We start from the raw sequence: 24,844 nt of genomic DNA on the forward strand, positions 1-24,844 counted from the left end.
AGTACTGCTTCTAGTAAACTACTAATTTTTAAACCGCTACACATGTTTTGGTTTACCAAAACAAACAAAAAATTGCACCAGTAAGAAATTGTTCAAAGCAAAACTGAGACTTTTAGAATTCTACTGTTCTGAGAATTAGCTAATTAATTTAATTAGCATAATTAATAATTAAGCTTTTAAAACTCACATATTTTTTCTCTCTACTGGATTAGTTCCATGGCATCAAAGAAAAGTTTACATTCTCAGTAATTTAAGCATTATTTTATCAGAACTTTAAGAATATGTGATTTTAATGTTCACTGCATTTTCTAGTAAGGTTTTTATTTAGTCTTAGACCCAAACTACTTCCCAAAGGAGAGCATCTCCAACTTAGTAATTTATGTCAACAAGAAAATATGACTAATTAATATAAATCAGATTTACTGCCAACTTTTCAGGAATACATTTATTTTGTCAAGTAGCCTGTTAAACAGGACAATGATAAGAGAAACAAATGATAATAATACAAATAAATTAGATTCCTCAAGTTTCTCATTATTTTCAGAGAGTAATGTAACCATGAACAGAAAAACATGTTATGCTTTCAATACCAAAATTCAAATACAATTTTGGCACTGCTACCCCATCAGTACTTAGAATGTAAGTAAAACAAAAAAGGCACTGGATACACATTCTTAATAATTACTATTCTGCGCATATGTTGAGTGAGACAAGACATGGATAAATGAAATGCTGACAAGTCAGCATATGCTGTGACAAATGAGTGTTGTCGCAAGATCACCAATTTTGGATATCAAGATATATTTGAAGGTTCCTTGTCTTCCCCCTACCCAAAAAATCAGATATATTATTTGGCTTCTCCTAGCATTATAAGGGGCTATAACTTATTAAGGTTCTGCTATATGCATTGGGCCATCCTCTCAAGCAAGGATTTTAAAGACAGGTCCTTATCCCATTGTGGCTTGGTTTTCTTGAGGAGGTACAGGACATAGAAAGATAAATCAAAGTCAGGGAAGAATATTCTGCATCCAAGTAGTGTTACAGGCAATGAGTGCTGCCAAGGACAAGTGACTAAGGATTTCTCTGGAGAGGGAGTCTTCTTGAGGATAGGCTGGCTGGACGGCAGGCTTGAAAGAAGATATGGTGACAGGAGATTTGACCTTGAATGGTGGGCACGCAATGCAATATACTGATCTTGTAACATAGAAACCCACACCTGAAATGTGTATGTTCATGTTGACCAACGTCACACGAGTAAATTTAATAAGTAAATAAATGTAGAAAGGGAGGGAGGGAGGGAGGGAGGGAGGGAGGGAGGGAGGGAGGAAGGAAGGAAGGAAGGAAGGAAGGAAGGAAGGAAGGAAGGAAGGAAGGAAGGAAGGAAAGAAAGTAGGTAGTTCTTAGTTAAGAAAAAGGTCTTCACAGTACACACCATCACAGGTCCAGACAGAATTATGCTTGTCTGCACAGAAGTATGTACAGGGCAGGTAAATTTGGCTGGAAGAGAGGGACTATGAAGGAAAGAACTTGTGCTGTTGATCATGATCAGACAATGATATTTAGTTCAAACAGGTTGTAAGAGCCTTGAAAGGAGCCTTGAAAACCAAACTTTGTTGGGACCTTCCAATGGGGGAATGGAAGGAAATTGGAGATTCAGATTCAAAATTGTAAATGACTCTTGTCTAGTTTGAGAGTGTTTTGGGAAGATTTGTGGGGCAGAAGAGAATGTACAGCATTGATCTGAGGGAGGAGAGATTATAAGCAGGGACACTAGTCATGAAAAGCTGGGAGACCGGGAGAAGTCAAGGTCACTGAAGATTCCAGTGGCTGAGTGAATGTGTGAACAAATAAACAAGGACAAAAGCTCCAAGAACTGGTTTCAAATGAAAGATGAGAAGTGTGGACTTTGATAAACTGAATGTACAGTCACCGTCAAAGATGACAGTAGAGGAAGCAGCAGCAGATGGAGGCCCAAGTCTGAGAGCTATCAGAGCAGCAGACATAGGCATGGAGTTCTCCTGGGAGGTCCATGGCTGAACCATGGCAGTGTAAGGGTCCTCCATGGGAGCTCAAGTACAGAGTCAGAACAACAGAGAAGGCTGAAGAATTAGTTTGAGACAGGTTCAAATTGAGAGAGAAGAAAGTTGAATTGGAGCAAAGAATGGAGAAAAGACATAACCAAAGAATTAAGTGGAGAAAGAGGACAACGCAATGTCTTCCATGCTGACTGACTCAGAGGTTAAGGAGAATGACAGCAAAGGTCATCACTGGCCTTGGGAAGAATAGCTTCAGGAGAATAACAAGGTGAAAGCTGAATTGCAATGGCTTAAAGAGTAATAATGGAAAGAGCAAGTACAATGTTTAACAATATAAAAACAACAACAACAAAAACCAAACAGCAATTGAAAGGAAAAGAGAGGGGAAATTTCAGTCTTAAAGAATCTGCCGAAACCGGTTTGGCTCAGTGGATAGAGCGTCGGCCTGCGGACTGAAGGGTCCCAGGTTCGATTCCGGTCAAGGGCATGTATCTGGGTTGCGGGCACATCCCCAGTCGGAGATGTGCAGGAGGCAGCTGATCGATGTTTCTAACTCTCTATCCCTCTACCTTCCTCTCTGTAAAAAATCAATAAAATATATATTTAAAAAAAAAAAAAAGAACCATCCCTGGTACAGAAGGTAAGTACTGTGGGGCCCCATATTTGGCCTCGATGGACTGTGGAGGTAGTACATGGTCTGGCTCTTTAAATTTGACTTCTACTTTTCTGTTGAGGTGACATGCACATCTTTTAATAAAGAACACTCACACCCTGGCTGCTGTGGCTGTTGGTTGGAGCATCGTCCCACTCACCCAAGGGTCCTGGGTTCAATTACCTGTGTGGTGTGTTCAGGAGCAGAAACCAATCAATGTTTCTCTTCTCTCCCTCTCCCTCTAAAACAATAAACAGATAAAGTACAATAAAAATTAAAAGTAAACATGCCTGGATTAAAGACCAAGGAAAACAAGTCCAAATGCCCACAAAAATAAAAGTAGTGAATCTTTACAAATGCATTGTGTGATTAGATTACTGATTTTTCTTTGAAAATTGTGTCCTAGCCTTACCATTACATCCTTCAGCAACAAAAATTGCACAGGAAATGAAAAGTTCTATCTACATATTTTTTTAAAGTAACAATTCAATTCTAAGGACACACAAGGCGGGCACTTGGCAATGCCTTTAAGTAGGGGTGGGGAACCTTTTCTCTGCCAAGGGCTATTTGGATATTTATAACATTATTTGGGGGACATCCAAAATTATCAACTTAAAATTAGCCTGCTATATTTGGTCAAACATTTAATTAATTCACCCCTAATGCCTTGGCAGGGCCAGACCAAATGATTACGTGGGGCGGATATTTCCCGCCCCTGCCTTAAAGGAAAAGTTTGGTTATACAGCATGAGACTGTTCTTATACTTGTGAAGCTATGAAAATGGAGAGAAGGGGTTTCTGATTAAATGAAATAGACATTGCTTTGTAAAACCTCCACCGAAGCATTTAACAATTTCAAATGCAACTTCTGGTTGGATTTCAAGGTTGGATAGACAGCAAAGTCACCTTAGATAGCGTTTAATTGATCCACAGCTGTTACAAATATTAATCATTGTCAGTCTAACCATAGAGAACCATAAATATATTTCCCTAGAGTTCTTGATAAAATATAAGATAAAAGGAAAAATTTACCCTATTTAAATAACAAAGTGGGGAGAAACACCGATCCTGGGTTAGAACCTTCCATCAATATTCAGGCAACGGAAAGTCTACCAAATACAAGGATACTTCACAGCAAGATTTATTAATACATCCAAAAGAAAGAAAGAAAAATCATTTTGTCACACTATATACAGATAATACATACAATGTTTTATACACATATTACATCAGTTTTTACACAAGAAAAATATACATAAAAATGTAAACTTTTGTATACAAAAACCCTTAAACAAATTAAACAAGGACCAGATAACAAAAGGAGACCAATCCATTATTATTTCATCAAATTTTTAAAACAGTAATACAGTACATTCATTGAGAGATATATGGAAAATGTGAACCATCTCTTCTTGTTTAAAGGGAAATTACAAACCAAAAGCCCATCCCCTCCCAAAGTGTGGTCTCCCCCAGTAACATCACACCCAATGCCTTTCCTTCAAAACCGGGGGGCTCGCACCAAACCTGCCAATCTCCTCATCTCGCTCTACAGTCTGTGCAGAACCCCGTGGCTCCTAGCTTTTGTGCATGTAACTAAGCTTCCAGCCACTATGATCACAAACGCAGAGAAGATTCTCAGTTTGTAAGTTCCCTTTAAGCAACTTTCCTTTTTGTAAATATTTTTAATGTATGGACTATTAAACATACTTGTGTGCCAAGGTGACTGAGAACACTGAAAAACATAGGCTTCGAGGATCGCTAGTCCTTGCTACCGTGCAGTTACATTAAGAGATTTTAAAACTGTGCAACTTGTCACTTATTGGTTTCAAACAAGCCACCTCACCTTTGATTTCCCACTGCAACTTGGTTTCAACTTACACTTTCAGTACTACTCTAGTTAGTACCATGCAATTGCCAAGAGGCTTTTTGTTAAAGGCTGTTTCTGATATCAAGTTCCAGCTAAGCTGCTCTGAAGTCACTCGCCCCCAACCTCTCTATTTTAGTTCTCAGGGGTACTCTTACTCCACTGTTTTTCGTAACATCTTACATTTAGATTGTCCGCCTACATTCCTCTCTGTAACATTGTAAAACCTAATCAGCTGCTAACTCATCACAAAATAAAATATTTAACAGTTCTTCTTAATACCATTTCATTAGGTGTGTCAAATTGATATGCTAATAAAAAATACTTGAAGCTGTGGGGAATAAGAATTAAATCTATGTCAAGTGCATGCAGACTTGGGAGTTCTTTTTTTGGGGGGGGGGTGGTAAAGGGAAGACCTTTAACTAAATAAATGCAAAACATGCTTAAGACAGCTTCATGAGAGTGCCGCCTTCCCTCAGAGTTGACTTTTGAACAAGGCAGAATAACAATTAGGTGATATAGTTCCCTGCAGCAAGAGTAGTTAACTTCCCCCAGGCAAAATGATCTGGACGATCATTATTTATTAATGAAAGGAAGAGGCAAATTGGTGAATTAAGTTGATCTAGGAGATAGTGGATGACATACACTAATGGAAATATTAGGACTGCTTTATAACTGAAATAAACAGGCTGGTTTGTGGTACATCAGAGAGCGGAAAAACACACACGGTCCCTCAAGTGAATTTCCAGCTCTCCTCCTGTGAGACAGATGGCATTTTAAAAATGACAGCCTCCCTTTCGATTAAAAAAATAAAATAAAAAAAGGAAAAGGAAGATAAATAAATAATGTGTGGATATCTTTAGATGAGAATTTTAAATGTTCTTTAAATAATTTTTGATAATGTATTTTAAATCATTACATACAACTGCCATTGCAGTGACAATATTCCAGTAGGGGCAGCATTTTGCTAAATGTAAAAGATTGCCATTTAAAACTCATACATATACATGTGTATATACAGTATATCAACACTATTTATATACATATATATCTAGAGAGCAACATTTCATTGCCTTGGAATATCTATATATCCACTCCCACAATATAAAGACATACTGTGTGAGTATATAGGAAAGTATATGTACACATGCTCCAACATGTATAAATATACTTTTGTCTGTGTGTGCATAAGAGCTTGAAAGGCACAATATATAGGGATGCAAGTTTTCTAGAGAGCTGCAGCAAAGTTAAAACAATGCCACCGATGTGAGAAAAGTCAAAAGGAAATATAGCAGAACGCATTCCACAAGAATTCATCAAAGCAGTTTCATCATGAGTAAAATGAGTTGGTTATAGAATTCAAGAGGCTAACATGTGAGTCTGTGCGCTTTCCATTAAAATTAAAATGGTAAATTTTTTATCAAAGTCAAATTAAATGTTAAATGACAATAAAGGAGGAAATGAACCTAGCACTAATATCAATCATAAAATCAAATTCTTTTTTCAATTTAAGTAAAATGTTCCAAAATTATCTAGGTAAAATTTTTCAGTTTTGTTTGAATGCTGATTTTTGTCTGTGTGTTTCTGAAACAAAGATGAACACCTGGTTCTCAAAATTACTATAGAAAATGTTCCCAAAACTTGTACCTTCTGGGAAATTTCAGAGATAAAAATCTTTAAAAGAAACAACCAAGACGTTAATGTAATACACTTAAGACAATGCTCCTGAAAGGACACAATAAAGGAGGAAAAGCACAATGAAGTGTTGTAAATGTTGAAAGATGGACTTAGAAGATGAAGAACAGTGGAACTGGTAAGAACGGCTCTAAAAGAAGTTCAGTTATAATCACCATAAACAAGACTATAATCCAAAGGACTTCCTCCGTCTTAGTCTGCTCTGATGACGGACTCGACTGTCACCTCCTCCCGCTTACAGCAGAATCCAGAATTTTCCATAGATGTATAATCTTGCTTAACAAAGGCTGTTTCTCTATTATACACACACATTTTTAGGGAAACATATGTATATAGCTTTATCTATACACACACATATACATACGTGTATATATAGATTTATACAAATGTATAAATAAACATAATACTTCTCAATCTTTCCATTGACAAGGCAAGTTCACATTCAGCAAAGTGCCGCCACATTCCATATACACATCTCTATACAGATATACACAAAGGGTCGATTTTCACCCTTCAATTAGGGGGACTTTAGTCTAGGGAATCCCATTAATCAGTAACTGAAGGGAGAAATGGCACCAATACAAACTCCCTTCTTTCAGTTGCATGCATATGTACAAGAAATATGCAGGTTTCTTTAAATCCATAAAGCAAGAGTGAATGGAACTGGGAGATGCTGCAAAAATACCACCGTAAAAAGAACATATAAAGCTTTCGGTCTTGACTATATATAAGAAGAACAAGGCTTCCAAGAGGACTACAAATTCATGTGTACTTTCAGAAGCTGTTTTGACATATTTCAAAGTACACGATTTTTTAATATTAAAAATAAATGTGGCTGGAGCATTTAATAACAACTCTAGTTTTGACTACTTTAGACCACCAGATAATCCAGTAATGAATGTATAACAGCAAAATGGCAAACCTCAAAATATAGGAATGTTTAATTCCATATGGATCAAGTCAAGGGTAGCATATTTTCCCTATAGCCAAAATATAGGTGGAGGAGGGCAGGCTAACTTCATAAATAATAGCACAAGTAAGTAATTTTTTTCTTCATTTTTGAAAATAACTGAAATCATCTGTTTTGAAATATACACGGTGAAATGATCCCACCAATTCATTAAACAAAGCAGCCCCTTGAAAAATTGGCATTTTTTTTAATCAAAGGCCTATAATTTTCTTAACTTCACCAAGAAAAGATGATCAACAATATTTTCTAACTCAGAATATAAAGAAATCTTAAAAAAAATAAAATAAAATAAAAAGGAAGAAGAAGGCGGCTCAATTGATCTCTGGTCCCAGCACCCCAACAGATAAACACAGCCCTGTCGTCTCTCTCCTATCTTTATGCTCAGAAGCCAGAGGCTGGTCTTAGAACCTGCTGTTTCTCATGTCACTTTAAAAACATAGCATAATATAAGTTAAAACATTAGAATAAAATGCACATGATATCAGAGTTAGCCTTTTAACATAACATGATGAACAATTTGGTGTATTTATACAACAGAGACACTGAGAAAGCAATTCCAATACCCTCAACTAAATGAATCATATTTCTATAATACATGGTTACCTTTCTCTATTTTTACTGAAGCTCACACTCATCTCTCTCACACGTGCCCCCAATGGATATTTTTGCATGTGTGTAAAAACAGACATATACATGCACACAAGTAATTTAATTCTATTTTAAAGTCACAGTGGGAATTCCTTAGTGAGGAGGGATAAAAAGGTTCCTGAATAAGACACTGAGAACATCTAGATTTATTTTCTCTATTTTACTTCCCAACTTACAAAATCAACTGTAAATTAAAGAATAAATCCATAGGAAATAAAGGAGGTCTTAAAAACTTCGTTTACAAATTCCAGCTACAGTAGTTGGGAATTTTACTTGATCTATGTATTTCTATTTACCCTGTAACTAAGCTTCTAGCCATCTTAAGTGTAAACCACAGATCACTGACTGAAGAAACATGATTCTCAACAGTTCTATGAGCGTAATGAATGGTCTAAAGGTGTTCTACATTTTGAGGCCCCAGGATATCCTTTTATTTTATATATCTGCAAGGTAGCAAAGGACAGCTATACACCTTGACACAGCGGAGATCCAGTGTAAAAAGGTGCTTCACTAGTTTGTTTAATAAAAAAAAAAAAAAAAAAAAAAAGCTCTTATATAATTTTTTAGCTATTAAACACATAGGCAACATAACTCATTACACTCAATACAGCTTTAGTATAAAACTTATAATTTATGAGGTGATGTTAATAGCATAAATTAATATACCTTTTCTCTTAAAATCTACAATAAGTATTCTGAAAGCTCATCGGGGAAGGAGATTTTTAAATAAAAGTTTTAAAGCTGTGCATGATGGGAAAAGATTCTGTATGCTGAAGCTGAGATGAGAGGCTGAAGGAGAAAGGAAAAGTCCTATGCAAGACACTGTGGGCTATGAAACCAAATGTTTTCTCTTTCTTGCACTCTCTTCAATGATGAGACACCTTTAGTTTTTTGAAAACTATTTTCTTATTTTAAAATCTGCCCTAATTTCCACAAGGAATCCCTGAGACATACTCAACACTGTACAGTGAAAAAGAACTATCACTGTTGAGAGGAACTGATTCAACCCTTGCAAGCAGATGAAAACAACGCCTATCACTTCCACACTCATCTGCTGGAGCCTATGGGGTCTTAAGGAGGTGAAGTCATTTCAGGGCCAATCAGTCTATCCCCAACTAAAAGCAATGGTGTGGCATTTCGCTGCACTGGAGCCTTCTGCACTGCATGTTGAAAAATTTTCCAAGGGGAACTTTGGGTGCATACAGAGCTTACGTCAGTGGTCCCCAGCTTAAAAAAATAAACAAACAAAAACAAAACAAGTGAAAGATGAGGGTCCTGTTACTCTTAGGCCAGGATCAGCATCAGTACAGACCGTGTGTATATGCGTGCGTGTGTGAGTGTGCATGTGTGTGTGCACGTGTGTGTGTGTGTGTGTGTGTGTGTGTGTGTACACTGCAGGACTGGGGTGGGCTGAGCAAGCAGGCAGAAAGGGAAAGGAAGGAAGGCTGTGCTGTGCTGCCCTACAGAGGTCACTAAGGGTTAGACAGGTTTTCTCTTACAAAACTAAACTTCAGGTCACCAAAAACTCTGCCATTGAAAGGAGCCGAACATTCCCAGGATCCAGGGATGTAGGTAAAGAAAGTCATGCCAAAGTGGCTCGCCCGCTCTGACTCCACATTGCCTTTGATTAGCTCTGTGCCCCAGTGCAGAGAGGAAAGCTAGCAAACAGTAAGAGCTGGAGTGAAAGGAGAATTTTTGCCATTTGGAAATAAGGCTCTAAATCTGACCACAATCTTAGCATTAATGATACTGGTTATTAGGAGAGATGTAGTCATTCATTTATATTTTATGTTTTCTTTCCCAACTCGCTGGTCAGGGGAAAATGAATATGTTCTCCACTGGTATTTTATTATGAATCTTTTGAATGATAGTGTTTAAAATGTCAATCTCCTAAACGTGGATTCAGGATCCCTCCCCAATATACGGGGAAACTTGTAAAGTTCAAGATATTAGGAAGTCATTAAATTGTTTTACCTTTCTGTAGAATGACAGTGAAGATTCAATTATTTTCAATGTATTGAGAGAGTGAAAAAAAATCTATGTTCTATCATATATATATTCCCACCCCCCATCCCAAGAAACATATATTTTTGTCAGGAAAAAATCCTTGGCACAACGTAGGCGTTGGTGATGAGAGAGATAGAAATGAAGACGGTTTGGGAGGGCTTACATTTTCTTTCTGAAATTCTCAACAGGGAGTTCTGCTGACCATTTAGAAGACCATTAAACATTCAACTACTCTATATGTGCCAGGCTAAAAACAGAATTTAATTGAATGTTAAAAGAAGTTTAAAAAGAAAGAGGATGAAGAAAATGCAAACTAGACACCTAAAAGTTTTTGAATGAATTTCGAACCTATTAAATAGTTTAGTGTTATTTATAGCATCATCTTTTTACAATACTAATCCACAACCTTTTGAACTAGCCTGGAGTAAGGGTGATGCCTCACAAAGACGTTGCTGATGAAGCTATCAACAATCACCACCCACAATGCACTGCACAGGAGGGACTGTAGGCAAGTGGGCGAACTGACCGCATGGGACCCCCTGCGCATGCTCAAGCTCTAGTGCCAATTGGTGAAAACTGAAAGGAACAGGTCAACAGAAATATAAATTCTTTCACATAAGAAGAGAACTGTACCGATAGGGTATTTGTGTGTATCACAGATAACCTTTCTTTCCAAATCAAAGAACTATCTTTGCTTCTCTGGGCTGTGATCACGGATTGAGAACGCTAAGAAAATATTTTAGTGTTAGTCACAGAAAAATGGGATTTCTAACTTGCAGTTGAGAGATTGGGCTTATTTAAGAAATGATTCTTGAATAATTATGTGGCAAAGATAAAGTATTAGCTTTTTTAGCCTGAAGCCACTCAAGATGTAACTACAATTTGAAGGGCGGAATTCCAACTTTACTTCCATACTTACTATTTGCTTCTCATTAAATTACAGTCTTCTCGTGGAGGAACACTGGACTCACCACACTGCCCACCAGCGTGACATTGCTCAGGAAGTCATTTGCAAAGAGTCATCTCTCACATGGCAGGTTATCAGAGAAAATAATCCTCCACAGTATAAGCTATGTGACGAGAATTAGAAAATTTTTTCATTGCATAGTCCGTCACTTGGTGGGTCAAGTGTAATTGCTATTAACTATTATGAATTGTTTACTAGATATATAATCTACCCAGCTGTGCAAATTGCTAAGTATTTTTAATAGAGAGAAAAATCAATGTCTTAAGCACTTTAATTAAAATAATATTCACAATTATGTAGAGAGTAAAGGAGAGAAAACACATCTTTTCTTCGGACACTAGATCACAGCCAATGAGTATCATACATTAGAATGGAATCCTGGTTTTCAGAACACAGAATGTATCCATTAACTGCAGCAACTTTGTAAGTAAAATCACATTAACACAATCTAACTGGCCTTTATAAATGGTCCCGAAGAACTGCAGAAACAGAGTGAACTGAACCTTCTTTGCCACTCCTTCTCGAGTTTAACACCAGAATAAAAGCTAGCTTCCACCTAATTAGGACCTTAAATAAAATTTGTTTTTGATTCCAGTATTGCCTTGTTATATATAGCATAAGTGCTACTTCAAAAGACACTAATTTTCATATTTCTGGAGTAAAAGACACTTCATTCCTTTCTTTACATATTAATAGCAAGCCTACTAATAGACTAGAATTGCTCCATTAGCTACCAGAAAAACATAACGGATATCTCTGGGTTCACAGATGTTCTTCTCTCTTCCAAAAGGGGACTCAAGAAACAGCAAGAGAAAAGCAAACCACAAGCTCGGGTATTTGTTTTGAAGTAGATGAAATGAGAGGAAAAATTTGTTTGTTTTTTACTAATTCCTCACGCCTACACTGGGTACTTCCTACATGTCCTTTCTTCAGCTATCACCGTGGGCATCTAAACAAAAATGAATTTTCTCCAAGTTTTTGGTGTGAAGCTGTAACTGGCAACATTCCTGATCATTTCCTGCCTCCTTCCAGGAAGCAGAAAAGGGCTTTTAAATGCACATAAAACAGAAAATTGCAAACAATAAAATGTGCAACTTACTGCAAACTCAGTTTTGATAACTGAAGAATTTTAAGCAGCTACCACGAGGGACAAATAGCCAGAAAAGTTCCAATGGACTCCCCGTGACTTTCCCTTTGCTGTCAGAGAAGGGCTGATAAGAACGCAAGCTGCTCCCTGCAACCTTTCATTAGCACACAATGCAGACTAAGCCCAGTCGCTGGGAAGGGACAGTTATTGTAATGGTGTGTGAGAACAGTTCAGCAAACTAAATGACACTTTTGAGTAGAGGTAACTACTCATAATCATTTCATTACAGTACATTAACATAAAAAAGTTTACTCACATAGGTCCACAGGTGAGACATAGTCAAATGATCTGTTCTCACCATTCAGAATAGAAATTTATGGTGATACCGAATATAACTTTGCTTTGTGACATAATTTATAATTTAGAAATTTCTCAATCTGCAAAAAAGGCAAAGCTATTAAAAATAAATCTTCTAATCAATTATCATGATTTTAAAAAGAAACTAAATATATTACAAATGTATTTTTGGCCCATAAAAAGAAACTTCAATAAATATAAAATAGGGCATATAATGATTTCTTACAGTCATGTGACTTCCCCTCCGTAATCTCAGTCACATGGCACCTGCATAATGCCTGCTGATCACCATCATTCCTTTAAAAGGCAGAGAAAGAAAAGCTTTCAAAAGAAGGGACTGGTTACAAGTAGCATGGCATAAAGAGAATACATATTGGAAGTAGGAAAATACATCCCAATCTTTACCTATTGAAAAGAAATTAAGATCAAATATTCCCTGACAAATGAAGCATTATATCACATCATTAATAGATATGCTCTCTCTACTCATCTTTTAAAATATATATATGTTAAATTAGACTAGACTCAGGTATAAATAGCCAATGGTACCTCAGGGGACAGTAAAACGTCTCAGCAAAAGCAGAGGACAGATGCCTTTAAAACCTAGTTCCACCTTTGGGGGGAGGGGCGAGGGCAGGGGAGAAGGCAGGTAAAAAGAAAACTCACATAGTCGTTTCAGTCACCAATTTACTAACCTACCCAATATGATTTTTAAGTGTAAAATCCTGGTACTTGCAGACAACTTCCCAAAACTTAAACCTAAGCACTTAAATTATTTTAAAAGTACCAAAGAGTGGGTAAAATTTATGTCTCATTTTCATAATCTGCTTTGAAACTTTAAAATGTGTATCCTTCAGATATTACATATCACTTCACCACTGGTACACTGATTCTACAAGTGTCTTCAACATTTTACAAACCTTACCAAAGAATCACTACTGTAAACATGAAAAATTCAAAAGCAAAAGACGGACCCAAAAGTTTACAGATGCCATCTTCCCACATCTACCTGACCTACCCCGCTTTCCACATCGAAATATCTCCTTTAATTACATCTCGCGAATGCGTCGGGGCAGAGGGACCCAGGAACAAATGCATGTCCCACACGGCGACATGACCAGCAGACAGTCTCTCAGCAACCCGGCAGCATCAGGTGAGCGTCTCACCACTTCCCACGGCACTGATAGGAATTCAGCTTTGGGTTTCGGGCTAACTTAGCAGAAAGGGTTGTGCCATTCACGTGACCAGACCACCACCCTCTCTATTGAGGGAACTTCGTTAACTCAGTGGGAGAGTATGACCAACATGAGTAGGGGTGTGAGGTGTGGGGAAGAAGTCAGAGTCTTATATGCTCATTAGGAACAAAAGAGAATAACAACAGGACAGCTGCTCCGGCCCTGCACAGAAACACACGTGTGGGCGCACACATACACACAGGCAGTCCAAAGACTACTCTTTTTCTTTTTAATTAAATGTGATCACGATTAGGAATGGAATCCTGGCCTCACTGGTTTTTAGCAGTTGCTGTTAAGTCAGAGTCTTGATCGGCCTCCACACACCATTTGCTATGTCTTACACACGGGGACTCGATGAATGGGACCATTCTATCTAGAACCACCTATGTAAAGACCTGGTAATAAAATGGAAAGCATTGATCTGAATACTAGGAAATAGTAAAGGGCACTGGTAATCTGAGGTATCTTCCACTTCTAGGACTTGCTGCTGAGTCAATTCTATCCAGTCACTGTGCTGAGCCACTAAGGGAACCACGGGGGAGTGAACCTGCCAGGAGGGAATGAGCACCAGTGCGAAGGAGCACGCGTGAACACTGCAGCACGGTCCACCGCAGGGGAACTTGTCTAACCGGAAAAGGGAGTTCCCCCCGCCCCCATCTGTTATTTTTAAAATCTTCTTTAGGAAAAGGGGAAGGGGTGATAAAAGAGGAAACAAAGATAGAAAACACCAGGCTCCCCACCTGCCTGCAGACACACAGACACGCTCAGTTAGGGGAGGTAAAAGGAGAAGATGCATTATTGGTACTTGTAGCTGTGGCACCTGTTACTGTGAAGCCTGTAGGAGGCGCTATAGAGCTGTGGCTGGGCTGCAGGTCCTTGGGAATGCCACTGTGAGAACTCAGCTGGTGGCCGAAGGCTGCGCTGAACTGAGGGAGCTGCTGCTTGGGAGAGGTGGAGGCCATTAGCTCAGCGGAGGGCCCCATGCCACTGAAGCTGGTCTGCGGCAGCCCCGGAAGCGCGCTGGAGCTGCTGGGGGTCGCGGTGGCGAAGGCAGGCTGTGTGGTCTCTGAGTTCGAAGTGGTGGGTGGCGTGGACAGGGAAGTGGAAAGAAGATGTCCATCTGCGTCGAGAAGGTTGCTAAATGGAGAGTGATCCCCAAGGTTGACAGGGAGATTGCCCCAGTGAGTTCTGGGGTTCACGACTCCTCCAAGTGGCACCTCAAGTTGGGTTGGGAGCAAGTGCTGTGCCATGATGGGCATCTCTGCTGAAAAGGTAGCTGCCATATTATCACCAGAGAAAGATGTTGTGTGGGGAGAGGTGATATGGTCACTGTAGGGAGACGGCACGTGCTCACTGTCATAATGGCTTCCGTGGGGCGAGGAGTGTGAATGATCACTGCTGTATTGCTGTCGTGAGGTGATTAGGTCATCTGCCTTGCTCAGCAGCTGGGCAGGGTGTGGCCTCTGGGAGGCATGGCTGCCATCGTGAAGTCCATGAAACTGTCCTGGGAAGGCTCTCTCCCCAAGTGCACTCTGGCTGATCAGAGTGGCAGAAGTAAGGCCAACGCTGGCTGGGGCAGAGAACTGCCCCTGGATCTGCCCTGCCAGGGGTGTAGGTGGGTTAGACAAGGTAGCAGAGTGGAGCAGGTTCTCATCCAGCTCTAGACTAGAAAAATTATCATGGACTATGCGCCCATTCAACAGCTCCCCCAGGTCCGTGTTCACTTCTCGGCTCAAGGACTGAATTCCTGGCGCTCCAGTACCTGCGGCGAACACCCCTATTCCTCTATCCGACAACTCCTGGCCTGGCACACCGTCTGACTGGGTGAGCACCCCAATGGTACTCAGGCACTCGAGAGAAGTTACAGCCTGCAAGGCCCGTTCAAGCTCCTCGGCCTCTTCGGTCGTTGGGAGGAGGTCTCCATTCTTTCCTAAGCAAACAAAAGTCATGGTGCATCAGCAGAGCTTTCACAGGTCCCACATTCCAAACACCATCCATCTGAAGTATCCCTGACAGTGGCTCTCCAAGAGAGGCCCTGCTGAGAAGAGAAATTTGCAAGGACTAGGCTAGAAGGAAAAATGAAATTTCAAACTCTCCTGGGGCTGGCAGCGCGCCTTCAGTTTATTTATAAATAAACCCTCTTACCAGAGTGTTAGGAAGGAGCTCTACTGTGGGCTCTTCCTGCTGGAGGGGCAGCTGTGCAAGACCAGGACGTAAATTCCCTGCGAGGTCTAGACTCATTTCACAAGCTATCTTTTATAAGGCTTCTGCACTGCTTTCTACTACTTCCCTCTCAATCTTCATTCTTTTTTTTTTTTTTTTAAATATATTTTATTGATTTTTTACAGAGAGGAAGGGAGAGAGATAGAGAGTTAGAAACATCGATGAGAGAGAAACATCGATCAGCTGCCTCCTGCACATCTCCTACTGGGGATATGCCCGCAACCCAGGTACATGCCCTTGACCGGAATCGAACCTGGGACCTTTCAGTCCGCAGGCCGACGCTCTATCCACTGAGCCAAACCGGTTTCGGCCCAATCTTCATTCTTTTTCCATTTGTAACTAATGTTTGTAATATGGAAGCTGATGGGCCTACCCTGATTTTATTATCAATATTTTTAAAAAATCTATGGTTAGAAGCTTGATTAATTCACCACAAAAATATCCAGCTTTTAATAGGGAAAGAAACAGTCGAAGTGTAAAAGATTCCCCATGAAAACACCAGATAATTGGTGGGATTAAGCCAGTGGTTCTCAAGCTTCTGGCCCTTTAAATACAGTTCCTCATGTTGTGACCCAACCATAAAATTATTTTTGTTGCTACTTCATAACTGTAATGTCGCTACTGTTATGAATCATAATGTAAATATCTGATATGCAGGGTGGTCTTAGGCGACCCCTGTGAAAGGGTCGTTCAACCGCTAGAGGGGTCGCAACCCACAGGTTGAAAACCACTGGATTAAGCAAACTGCTTTGGAAAAGTATATTTCAACTAAAGTATAGGGTAGAGTATTAAAATCAGAACAAGAACTAAATGCCTTCAATAAACTCAAGTTTGAAATGTCTTTGCTCAAAAGTAAACTCAAGTCTGGCCAGTGTGACTCAGTGGTTGAGTGTATGAACCAGGTTACAGTTCAATTCCTGGTCAAGGCACATGCCTGTGTTGCAGGGTCAATCCCCAGTGGGGGGGCAGGCAAGTGGCATCCGATCAATGATTCTCTTTCATCATTGATGTTTCTCTCTCTCTCTCTCCCCCTCCCTTCCACTCTCTGAAATCAATAAAAACATATTTAAAATAAATTAACTCGAGTAAAATTACTTCATTTTAAAGGAGTGAAGTTTTAACATGGCTATTGAACTATCCACCTACTAAGTCTATATGGGGTTGAACAAATTGCATAATCCTTACTTTCTGAAAAGGAGAAACTGGCTTATGCAGCTTCATATTCTCTATCTACAGTGGAAGGCATTCTATGTGAGAATGAATATTTCAAACACATCTCAAAAAACTATTTCCCTTTTTACAAACTCATTTTTTAAAATATATTTTTTATTGATTTTAGAGAAGAAGGGAGAGGGGGAGAGAGATAGAAACATCAATGATGAGAGAGAATCATTGATTGGCTGCCTCCTGCATGCCCCCTACTGGGAATCAAGCCTGCAACCCAGGCACGGGCCCTTGACTGGAATCGAACCTGGGACCCTTCAGTGCACAGGCTGACGCTCTATCCCCTGAGCCAAACCAGCTAGGGCTAAAACTCACTTTTCTTGACTAACAATACTGACAATACCTTCAAAAAAATCAAAATCCTGTAAGTCATCAGGCAGCCGTGGCAGGACGTCCGAGAAGTCCTCCTGGTTCAATTCCAAGTCGTGTGGAATGTCAGTGATCTCATTGGCAATGTCATCCGGCAACTCATCAGCACTCAGCTCTGGCGTGGACGGGCTCCTGGGGAAGAGGACATGGTTGCCCCACCACTCCCCTTGACCTTCACACCATGCCCCCCAGACAGGATCCTCAAGCAAGAAATCGGGAAAACCTAACTCAAAATGCCTCCTTTCTACTTTAAAAGAAGGAAATTTGAAAGCAAACAGACCTCACCACATATAGTCACATATTTCTACAACCTTTACTCATGTATTGAGACAACCATTTCAAAATAATGTTTTTTACTTCAAATTAGAATAAATTACAGCTTGGTATATCAAGTGTGTCAATACTTTTTATAGGATTTCAAGTCTGGCCAATATAATAATATTTAAAAGTGAAATAAACAGATAAAACTAAAATGCTTAGCTGAAACAGAAGCCTCATTCATATGGTCAAATGCTTACCCCTGCCAAAACTAATAATGCATCAAATTTCTGATGGAATACTTCTGCTGGGACAGATACAGAATTTCTGTAGAACAGAAAAGTCTAAGAGTAGACAATTAAATCCTCAATTTCAACATCTGCTCTCTTTGTTTTAAACAAAAGCTTTATTTCAGATATATCCCAATCAGATATTTGGTAAAAATTGTGCTCAAAACTAAAAAGTTTAGGCTGATGCACCAAATGGTGTATTGTAGCCTAGCTCCAGCACTAGAGAAGTGATGAACCGAGGTATCCTGAGAACTATCGGAACCCGTGAACTCGGGCACGTCACTGACCTGATCTGAGAGGCCTCCACTGGCAGTGAGACGCTGGTGGGCATGCTGAGGTTCCCTTGGGGTACTGCAGGGGGGATGGGCTTTTGGGGTCGACGAGGTCCACGCCTTCGCTTCTTCTTGTGTTTTTTGGTAAGTGCAGGAGGCTTGGTTTTTTTCCTGGGTTTCCTCTGCTGCTGGTGCTGAACTTTCCGGGAGCTATCTCCTCTCAAGAAATTATCCTTTGAAATGAATAAAGGTGTATTTTTAAACTGAGATTATTTGGGGAAAATCTAACAGCTACCTAAAAAAAAATACTTGTATCTTTTAATATTTTACATAATGCCTAAATACACTAAATACCTAAAATTACGTATAATAAACAAATGAATTAAAAACCCCATTTTTTATATAATGCAAATCAATTCAATATATACGTATCATTCTCCCACATTTAAAGACATTGTGATGGGTGCTGTAGCATAAAATATTTTAAAATTTAATTTGCAGTTTCAAAGGACTTACTCTGTCATGGCAAAAACATGAATACATACATAAATACAGTAGAGAAAATTGGGTAATAGTGACATAAACACCTCTGGGAAAACGAAAGAAAAATCAATTACTTTTAGTTTTGTGGGATTAAAAGACAAGTAAAATTTTTAAGTCCTTGGGGTTGAGGGGAAGACCTTTCTAGGCTAAAGAAAATAGCAGAAACCAGTCAAAAAGAACAGTAAATAATTGTGTTTGACTGGTACTTGGGGCATAATGGAGGATGAAGTACAGAAGTAAGCTATAAAGAAGTTTGATACCAGATCACGTATGACTTTGAATACCCTACTAAAGATTTTAAACTTATTTTATAGGCAAAGGGGAATGATTTTTGATGAGAGGAGTAGCACACATGTGCAAAGTTGGTCACAGCTTTTTGTATCGTCACTGTTTGAATTAACGTAAATGCACTGCTGGTTTTACATGTAGAGGAAAAACTATTGTGTATGCAGAAAAACACAAAGAGCAGCAGGGTATAAATTATTATTAGTGAAGCAAAAACATTCAGTATTGAAGAACTGACCACAATGCCTTTTTTTTTGCAAAGCAAAATCCCAATGAGAAGGGAAAACAACCACCAAGGAGAGGAAGCTGGATCACAGCTGATGTAAGTAGAAAATACCACCTTCCACAGGTCCAACAATCCAGCTGAAAGCAAGAACGTACAGAATTCATGTCTAACAATCCGTAAGTGTAAGAAACGCACTGTGTAGAACCTTTTCTTCCTTGGTGGTACATACAAAAAGTGGTTTTTACAACCACTGTCACCTTCGATTGGATGAGTTCAGCAATAACACAACTAAATAAATAAACAAAGAATAGACAATAGTATTGAAAGAATAGTAACTGCATTGGCCGGTGTGGCTCAGTTGGTTGAGCAGCGTCCCGAGCACCAAAAGATCACTGGCTCTGTTCTCAATCAGGGACCCCTGAAACTGTAGCGTGCTTACAGTGAGCAAGAACTGTCCCCTCAGCATTGTAGCACATATGCTTTAACAATACCTTGCACATAGCAGAAGAACTCATTAAGTGTCTGATGGGTGAAAACAATAAAAGTGCATGTATTTGAAATGATTGCATAATCAGATAGGTCACTAATTCAGACTCATCTTTCCTCTAAACTATTCTTAATTAATTAAGACTTGTAACACTAACATTAACAAAAATAATGATTGTTCAATACAAACACAGCAAGGTTTGGCTTTTGGCCAAAATTTTAACAAATAGCAAAAACATTCAGGGAACTGTATCTAAAACAACAAAAACCTAGAGAAATAGGGCAAAAAGGAGCATGGGAAATCTGCTAGGTATAAGAAAATATAACTTAAGGAGAAGAGAGGTATAGAATAGGAATAGATAGTAAATAAAATACCCATATTTAAGAAACTGCTAAAACATTGTTGCTGTTTATAAAGGAGAGTATGAAATTAATTCAATGAGTCAAGACCAGTAATTTTTTTTAGTAAAATAGAACAGCCTAGCAAATATCAGGTACTAAAAGTATTGTTTCATAAAACTTATTTCAGTGATTCATATACATAGTTTGTACTAAGTCACAAAATACTTCCTTTTATGGAAAGCTATCAAAAGTTTGAAAGTCTCTGCTGCAGAAAATAAAATCTGGACTTACCATTTTTTTGGCATGTTCTTCACACAGGGGTGTCTGGTGTGTGATGTCAAAAACAGGCACAGAGCACTGCTGTCCATCTGCAAACTTGGCCGTGCAGCTTGAGAAGAGCTGCTGAGAGCGGTTCAAGAGGATGTCTGGGGTTTTTTAAGTTAGGAATCAAACACATTGCAACTCTACTTAACTTTTCAATTTTTATGTAAAATTTTCTTCTTTCCTCACTTGTGCTTAGTAAGTATAAATTTTATTATTTATAAAAGCTAAAGAACCAACCCAACTCCTGAGATGGGAAAACAATGATAGTTTTATCATTATTTATCAGGAGATACACCTGAAAGAGTCTATTTTGCAACGGGCAACTAAATACTAGTCTCCTTTATGGTCATTCTGATTTCTGTTATTGGGGAAGCAAGGTCATTTCCTTCTTAGCATGCAACCTCCCAGAAGTTCCACTATAATGGTTAAAAATAACAATACTTTCTTATAAGGAAAACTTCCTCAAATATGATACTCACCACGAAGAATAAAAACATCTGAAACTAATACAAAATATTTAATATATACTGTTATTGAAAAAATAAAGAATACAACATAATTAGTTAGCTATAGATATAATTCTAAAAAAAATCTCATCTACTCAAATTTGGATTTTTCACCTCATATTTCCAACACTAAACTCAAACTTACAACTTAAGAAAAACTCCTTTTAAATCAAAACTATACTACTAAAATTGGAACATCAGCTCTATAGCACCAACATTTTTTTAAAATTTTTAAAAAAACATATTTTATTGATTTTTTACAGAGAGGAGGGGAGAGGGATATAGAGTTAGAAACATCGATGAAAGAGAAACATCGATCAGCTGCCTCCTGCACACCCCACGCAGGGGATGTGCCCGCAACCAAGGTACATGCCCATGACTGGAATCAAACCTGGGACCCTTCAGTCCGCAGGCTGATTGTCTATCCACTGAGCCAAACCAGTCAGGGCCAACATTTTTAAGAATCCATACTTTTAGCCACTAACTACATTTCCCCGAAATTTAGTTTATATCTATTAAGAAAGTATCTTATTTCCCTTATGCTTTTATAGTTAAGACTCTTCATAACCCTTTACTGCACAGAAACTGCTGCTAAAAAAGTTGTGAAAATACAACCCCAAGAACAGAAAGGAGGGCAAAAGTCAGGTAGTACATTAAGTAACTGTTACCATATAAATTTTTTAAGTGCTATTCTTTTTAAATGTTTAATAAAAGTGAGAGCAATAAGATTTCATAACCAGCCTGAAGCCCTTACTGTATGTTTTCTTCAAGTATTTTCTGTCTGAAGGTATTTTCTTTCTTAGTAATGTTTACATTTTATTCATTTCAAATCAGCGCTGTACTCAGTACAATTAGCAAACTAAAACCACAGCAAAAGGCACACTGTAAAACTGTATGTTTCTTAGAAGATTAAAAACAGTTTCTTAATAATATGATTTGATTTTTCCATCAATCAATGTTACAGCTACTTGTTGCAAATTATCTAGAACCATTGGAAGGATTGAAATTCTGTTAACAAAATTTAATCAAGTGACAGCCACTGGAAGAACCCGCTAGTTGCTGTCAATTTTGCTTATTGCAATGTGATTCTAGAATGAACAACTGCAATGATATAAGCAGAAAAAATTACCCAGAGGACATCATGGAAATTAGAAGTTATATAAAAATTATTTTAAATATTAAATAGAGATATTTACAAAAGTCATTCACTTGGCTTAAGAAACACTCAGCCCTAGCCAGTTTGGCTCAGTGGATAGAGCGTCGGCCTTCAGACTGAAGGGTCCCAGGTTCCGTTCTGGTCAAGGGCACATGCCCGGGTTGCAGGCTCGATCCCCAGGAGGGGATGTGTAGGAGGAGCTGATCAATGATTCCCTCTCATCACTGATGTTTCTATCTCTCTCTCCCTCTCCCTTCCTCTCTGAAATCAATAATATATTTTTAAAAAAAAAAGAAAAAGAATGAAACACTCAGCCCTGAATGAGTCAAGACTTGAATGCACACTCAATTTAGTTTGTAGGATACGTTGGAAACAATGTCTGGTGAACGGAAGGGCCTTGTTAGTGCACTGTTCACCCTTCACCATGCCACTGCATGCTGCTGGTTCCACCTCCCTCAACTTGGTCCGGCTTATGCTAAGGAAGGGAAAAAAAATTAATTTTTAAAAAATGCTTTAAGAATGCAGGACAATTTTTCAACACTATGTTACTATAAAGTAATACCAACATTTTACCTCTTTACATTCACTAAATAAATGTAAATATGGGTTACAATGACCAGTTCCACAGTTTCCCTAATCTACTAACAAAAGAAAAAATCAGTTCCTTAACTAATAATAATAAAAAAAAGAGTTAAAAAAAAATCAGTTTTAACTATGCCTATCTGTTTTCTTCTTATTAAAGTGATATTTTGATTCCTTTTACTTCACAAAGAAGATTGTAGAGAAAAGTGATGAAGAACATGAGACTAGATGAATCAGACCTGGTTCTGAAAATCAGCTCTCCCTCTTACTAGCTGTGTGACTGTGGCAAGTTACTTAGCCTTACATAAGTCTCAACTGCCTCACCTGTAAAGTAGAGATAAGAAAAGATAACACATCTAAAATACCACCAAATACAGTATGATACCTAATAAGCAGTCAAGCCTACTATCTGGAGACAACCACTACTAAAATTCAGATATAAATTCCTAAAATGTTACATACTATATATATTCAAGGTTATCTGAAAATGTAATAACTAAAAAGTGTGAAATAATACTCAATACAGAACGAAGCCTTCTAAATGTGAAAATTATTTCGCTAGTTAAATAAGATGTTTTTATCAATAAAATATTATATAAACATTATAAATCATATTTTCAAAACAATCTAAGGACATTGGGGAATGGCTATATTTTTAAGGGGGAAAAATGGACACATAACTCTTAAGACAATATAGATCTAATTTTGCTTAATTACGTACATAAAAATGAAAAAATGTAGACTGACATTCATATTATGAAACCATTAAAAGTCATGTTTTAAAGTAAAAAGGAGGTCATAATTCAGTGTTAAGTGGAAAAAAAGCAAAGAATAAAATACATATAGCATGATCTCAATTTTGCTTTTTAATACAAATAATACATGGCTCACTGCAGATTCACATACACACACACACACACACACACACAGAGAGAGAGAGAGAGAGAGCAAGAGAGAGAGAGAGAGAAAGAGAGAGAGAGAGACTAGAAGGAAATAGAACAGGAGATTCCCCACTTAAAAATATTTACTTTATTTTTAAATATATTTTTGCTGATTTCAGAGAGGAAGGGAGAGGGAGAGAGATAGAAACATCAATGATGAGAGAGAATCACTGACTGGTTGCCTCCTTTATGGCCACTACTGGGGATTGAGCCCACAAACCAGATATGTGCCCTGACCTGGAATCTAACTGGTGACCCCTTGGTTCATGGATTGACACTCAACCAACTGAGTCACACTGGCCAGGCACTGCCCTTTTATATATTTTTCACAGTAACACAAGTATCTGTACTATCAACAGTGACTTCCCCCGCCAAGACATCCAGTGTTAATAAAATATTTAAACATACAATGTAGATATCAACAGAAACACATTTCAAATAAAAAAATTTTTTAAATAAAAAATGTAAAATGCCACTTTCATAGTAAAAACTATGAATATTACTTTTAAATAACATACAAAATTTCTAGGCGTTGTATTTTTTTTAAAGATAGGTAACATTCTCTTATCCTTTACTGAATAAATTCTAATCAAACTCTAGAAAAATACAGTAATGCTTTAATTTTTTTTTAACTCTCACAGGAGAGCATGCTTAGAGAGAGGAAGGGGGAGAGAGAGGAAGAGAGAGAGAGAGAAAGAGACAGACAGGCATCAAAGTGAGAGAGACATCGATCAGCTACCTTCTGGTCTGTGCCCTGACAGGGTTCAATTGAACCTACAACTCCCAGCTGGGCAGTAATGCTTTAATTTTAATGTTGGCTCATGCAGTATTATTTTGCCATCCATGTAGAACCTTATTTGAGCAACAAAACCAAAACACAATGCATAAATATTTCAGACTTAAGTGCCCACAGCCCATCGTGTCTCAGCTATCTTCTCACAAAGTACAAAAAAGAGAGGACAGGTTCCTTAGAAGTGGGCGCCGCGCACGGCTCTGACCTGGTTCGGTGGCACGCAGCTCTCTGCAGTTCTTGGATTAACTGGCCAGCGCACTCTGGTTCTCGACTGGCCGCCTGCAGCAAGGCTTTCCTAAACGTGTGCCGGCATTTCTTTTGACGGGATTCTGCCCGCTCCAGGCGGCAGAGGTGCTTATATTTCTGCTGAAAGTAAGTGCAAAGTTGGGTCACCCTGGAGCTCCTACTCTCCGTGTCATCGTCATCTGACCTGGAAGGTGCAAAGAGAGAAGTGAAAACCTGATTACCTGTGAGGCTCCTTTTAGAAAAGGGAAACGCGGGGACGAA

At 38.5% G+C, this 24,844-nt stretch overlaps 1 protein-coding gene across 4 annotated transcripts in view; it reads right to left on the reverse strand.

The window, feature by feature from the left end:
• Window positions 1-3,812: 3,812 nt before the first annotated feature.
• INO80D (INO80 complex subunit D) overlaps window positions 3,813-24,844 on the reverse strand; it is a 56,727-nt gene continuing 35,695 nt past the window's right edge. For all 4 annotated transcript variants that reach the window (XM_059702887.1, XM_059702886.1, XM_059702885.1 and 1 more), the window contains 6 exons: window positions 24,543-24,767; window positions 22,387-22,496; window positions 20,327-20,460; window positions 18,169-18,386; window positions 17,308-17,465; window positions 3,813-15,447 (listed from right to left, as the gene is read on the reverse strand). In XM_059702887.1, coding sequence (XP_059558870.1) covers window positions 14,282-15,447; window positions 17,308-17,465; window positions 18,169-18,386; window positions 20,327-20,460; window positions 22,387-22,496; window positions 24,543-24,767 — 2,011 coding nt within the window. In that variant the 3' untranslated portion in view covers window positions 3,813-14,281. The remainder of the gene's footprint in view (window positions 15,448-17,307; window positions 17,466-18,168; window positions 18,387-20,326; window positions 20,461-22,386; window positions 22,497-24,542; window positions 24,768-24,844) is intronic.

Source organism: Myotis daubentonii, chromosome 7 (genome assembly GCF_963259705.1).
Source record: "Myotis daubentonii chromosome 7, mMyoDau2.1, whole genome shotgun sequence".
Lineage (NCBI taxonomy): Eukaryota > Metazoa > Chordata > Mammalia > Chiroptera > Vespertilionidae > Myotis > Myotis daubentonii.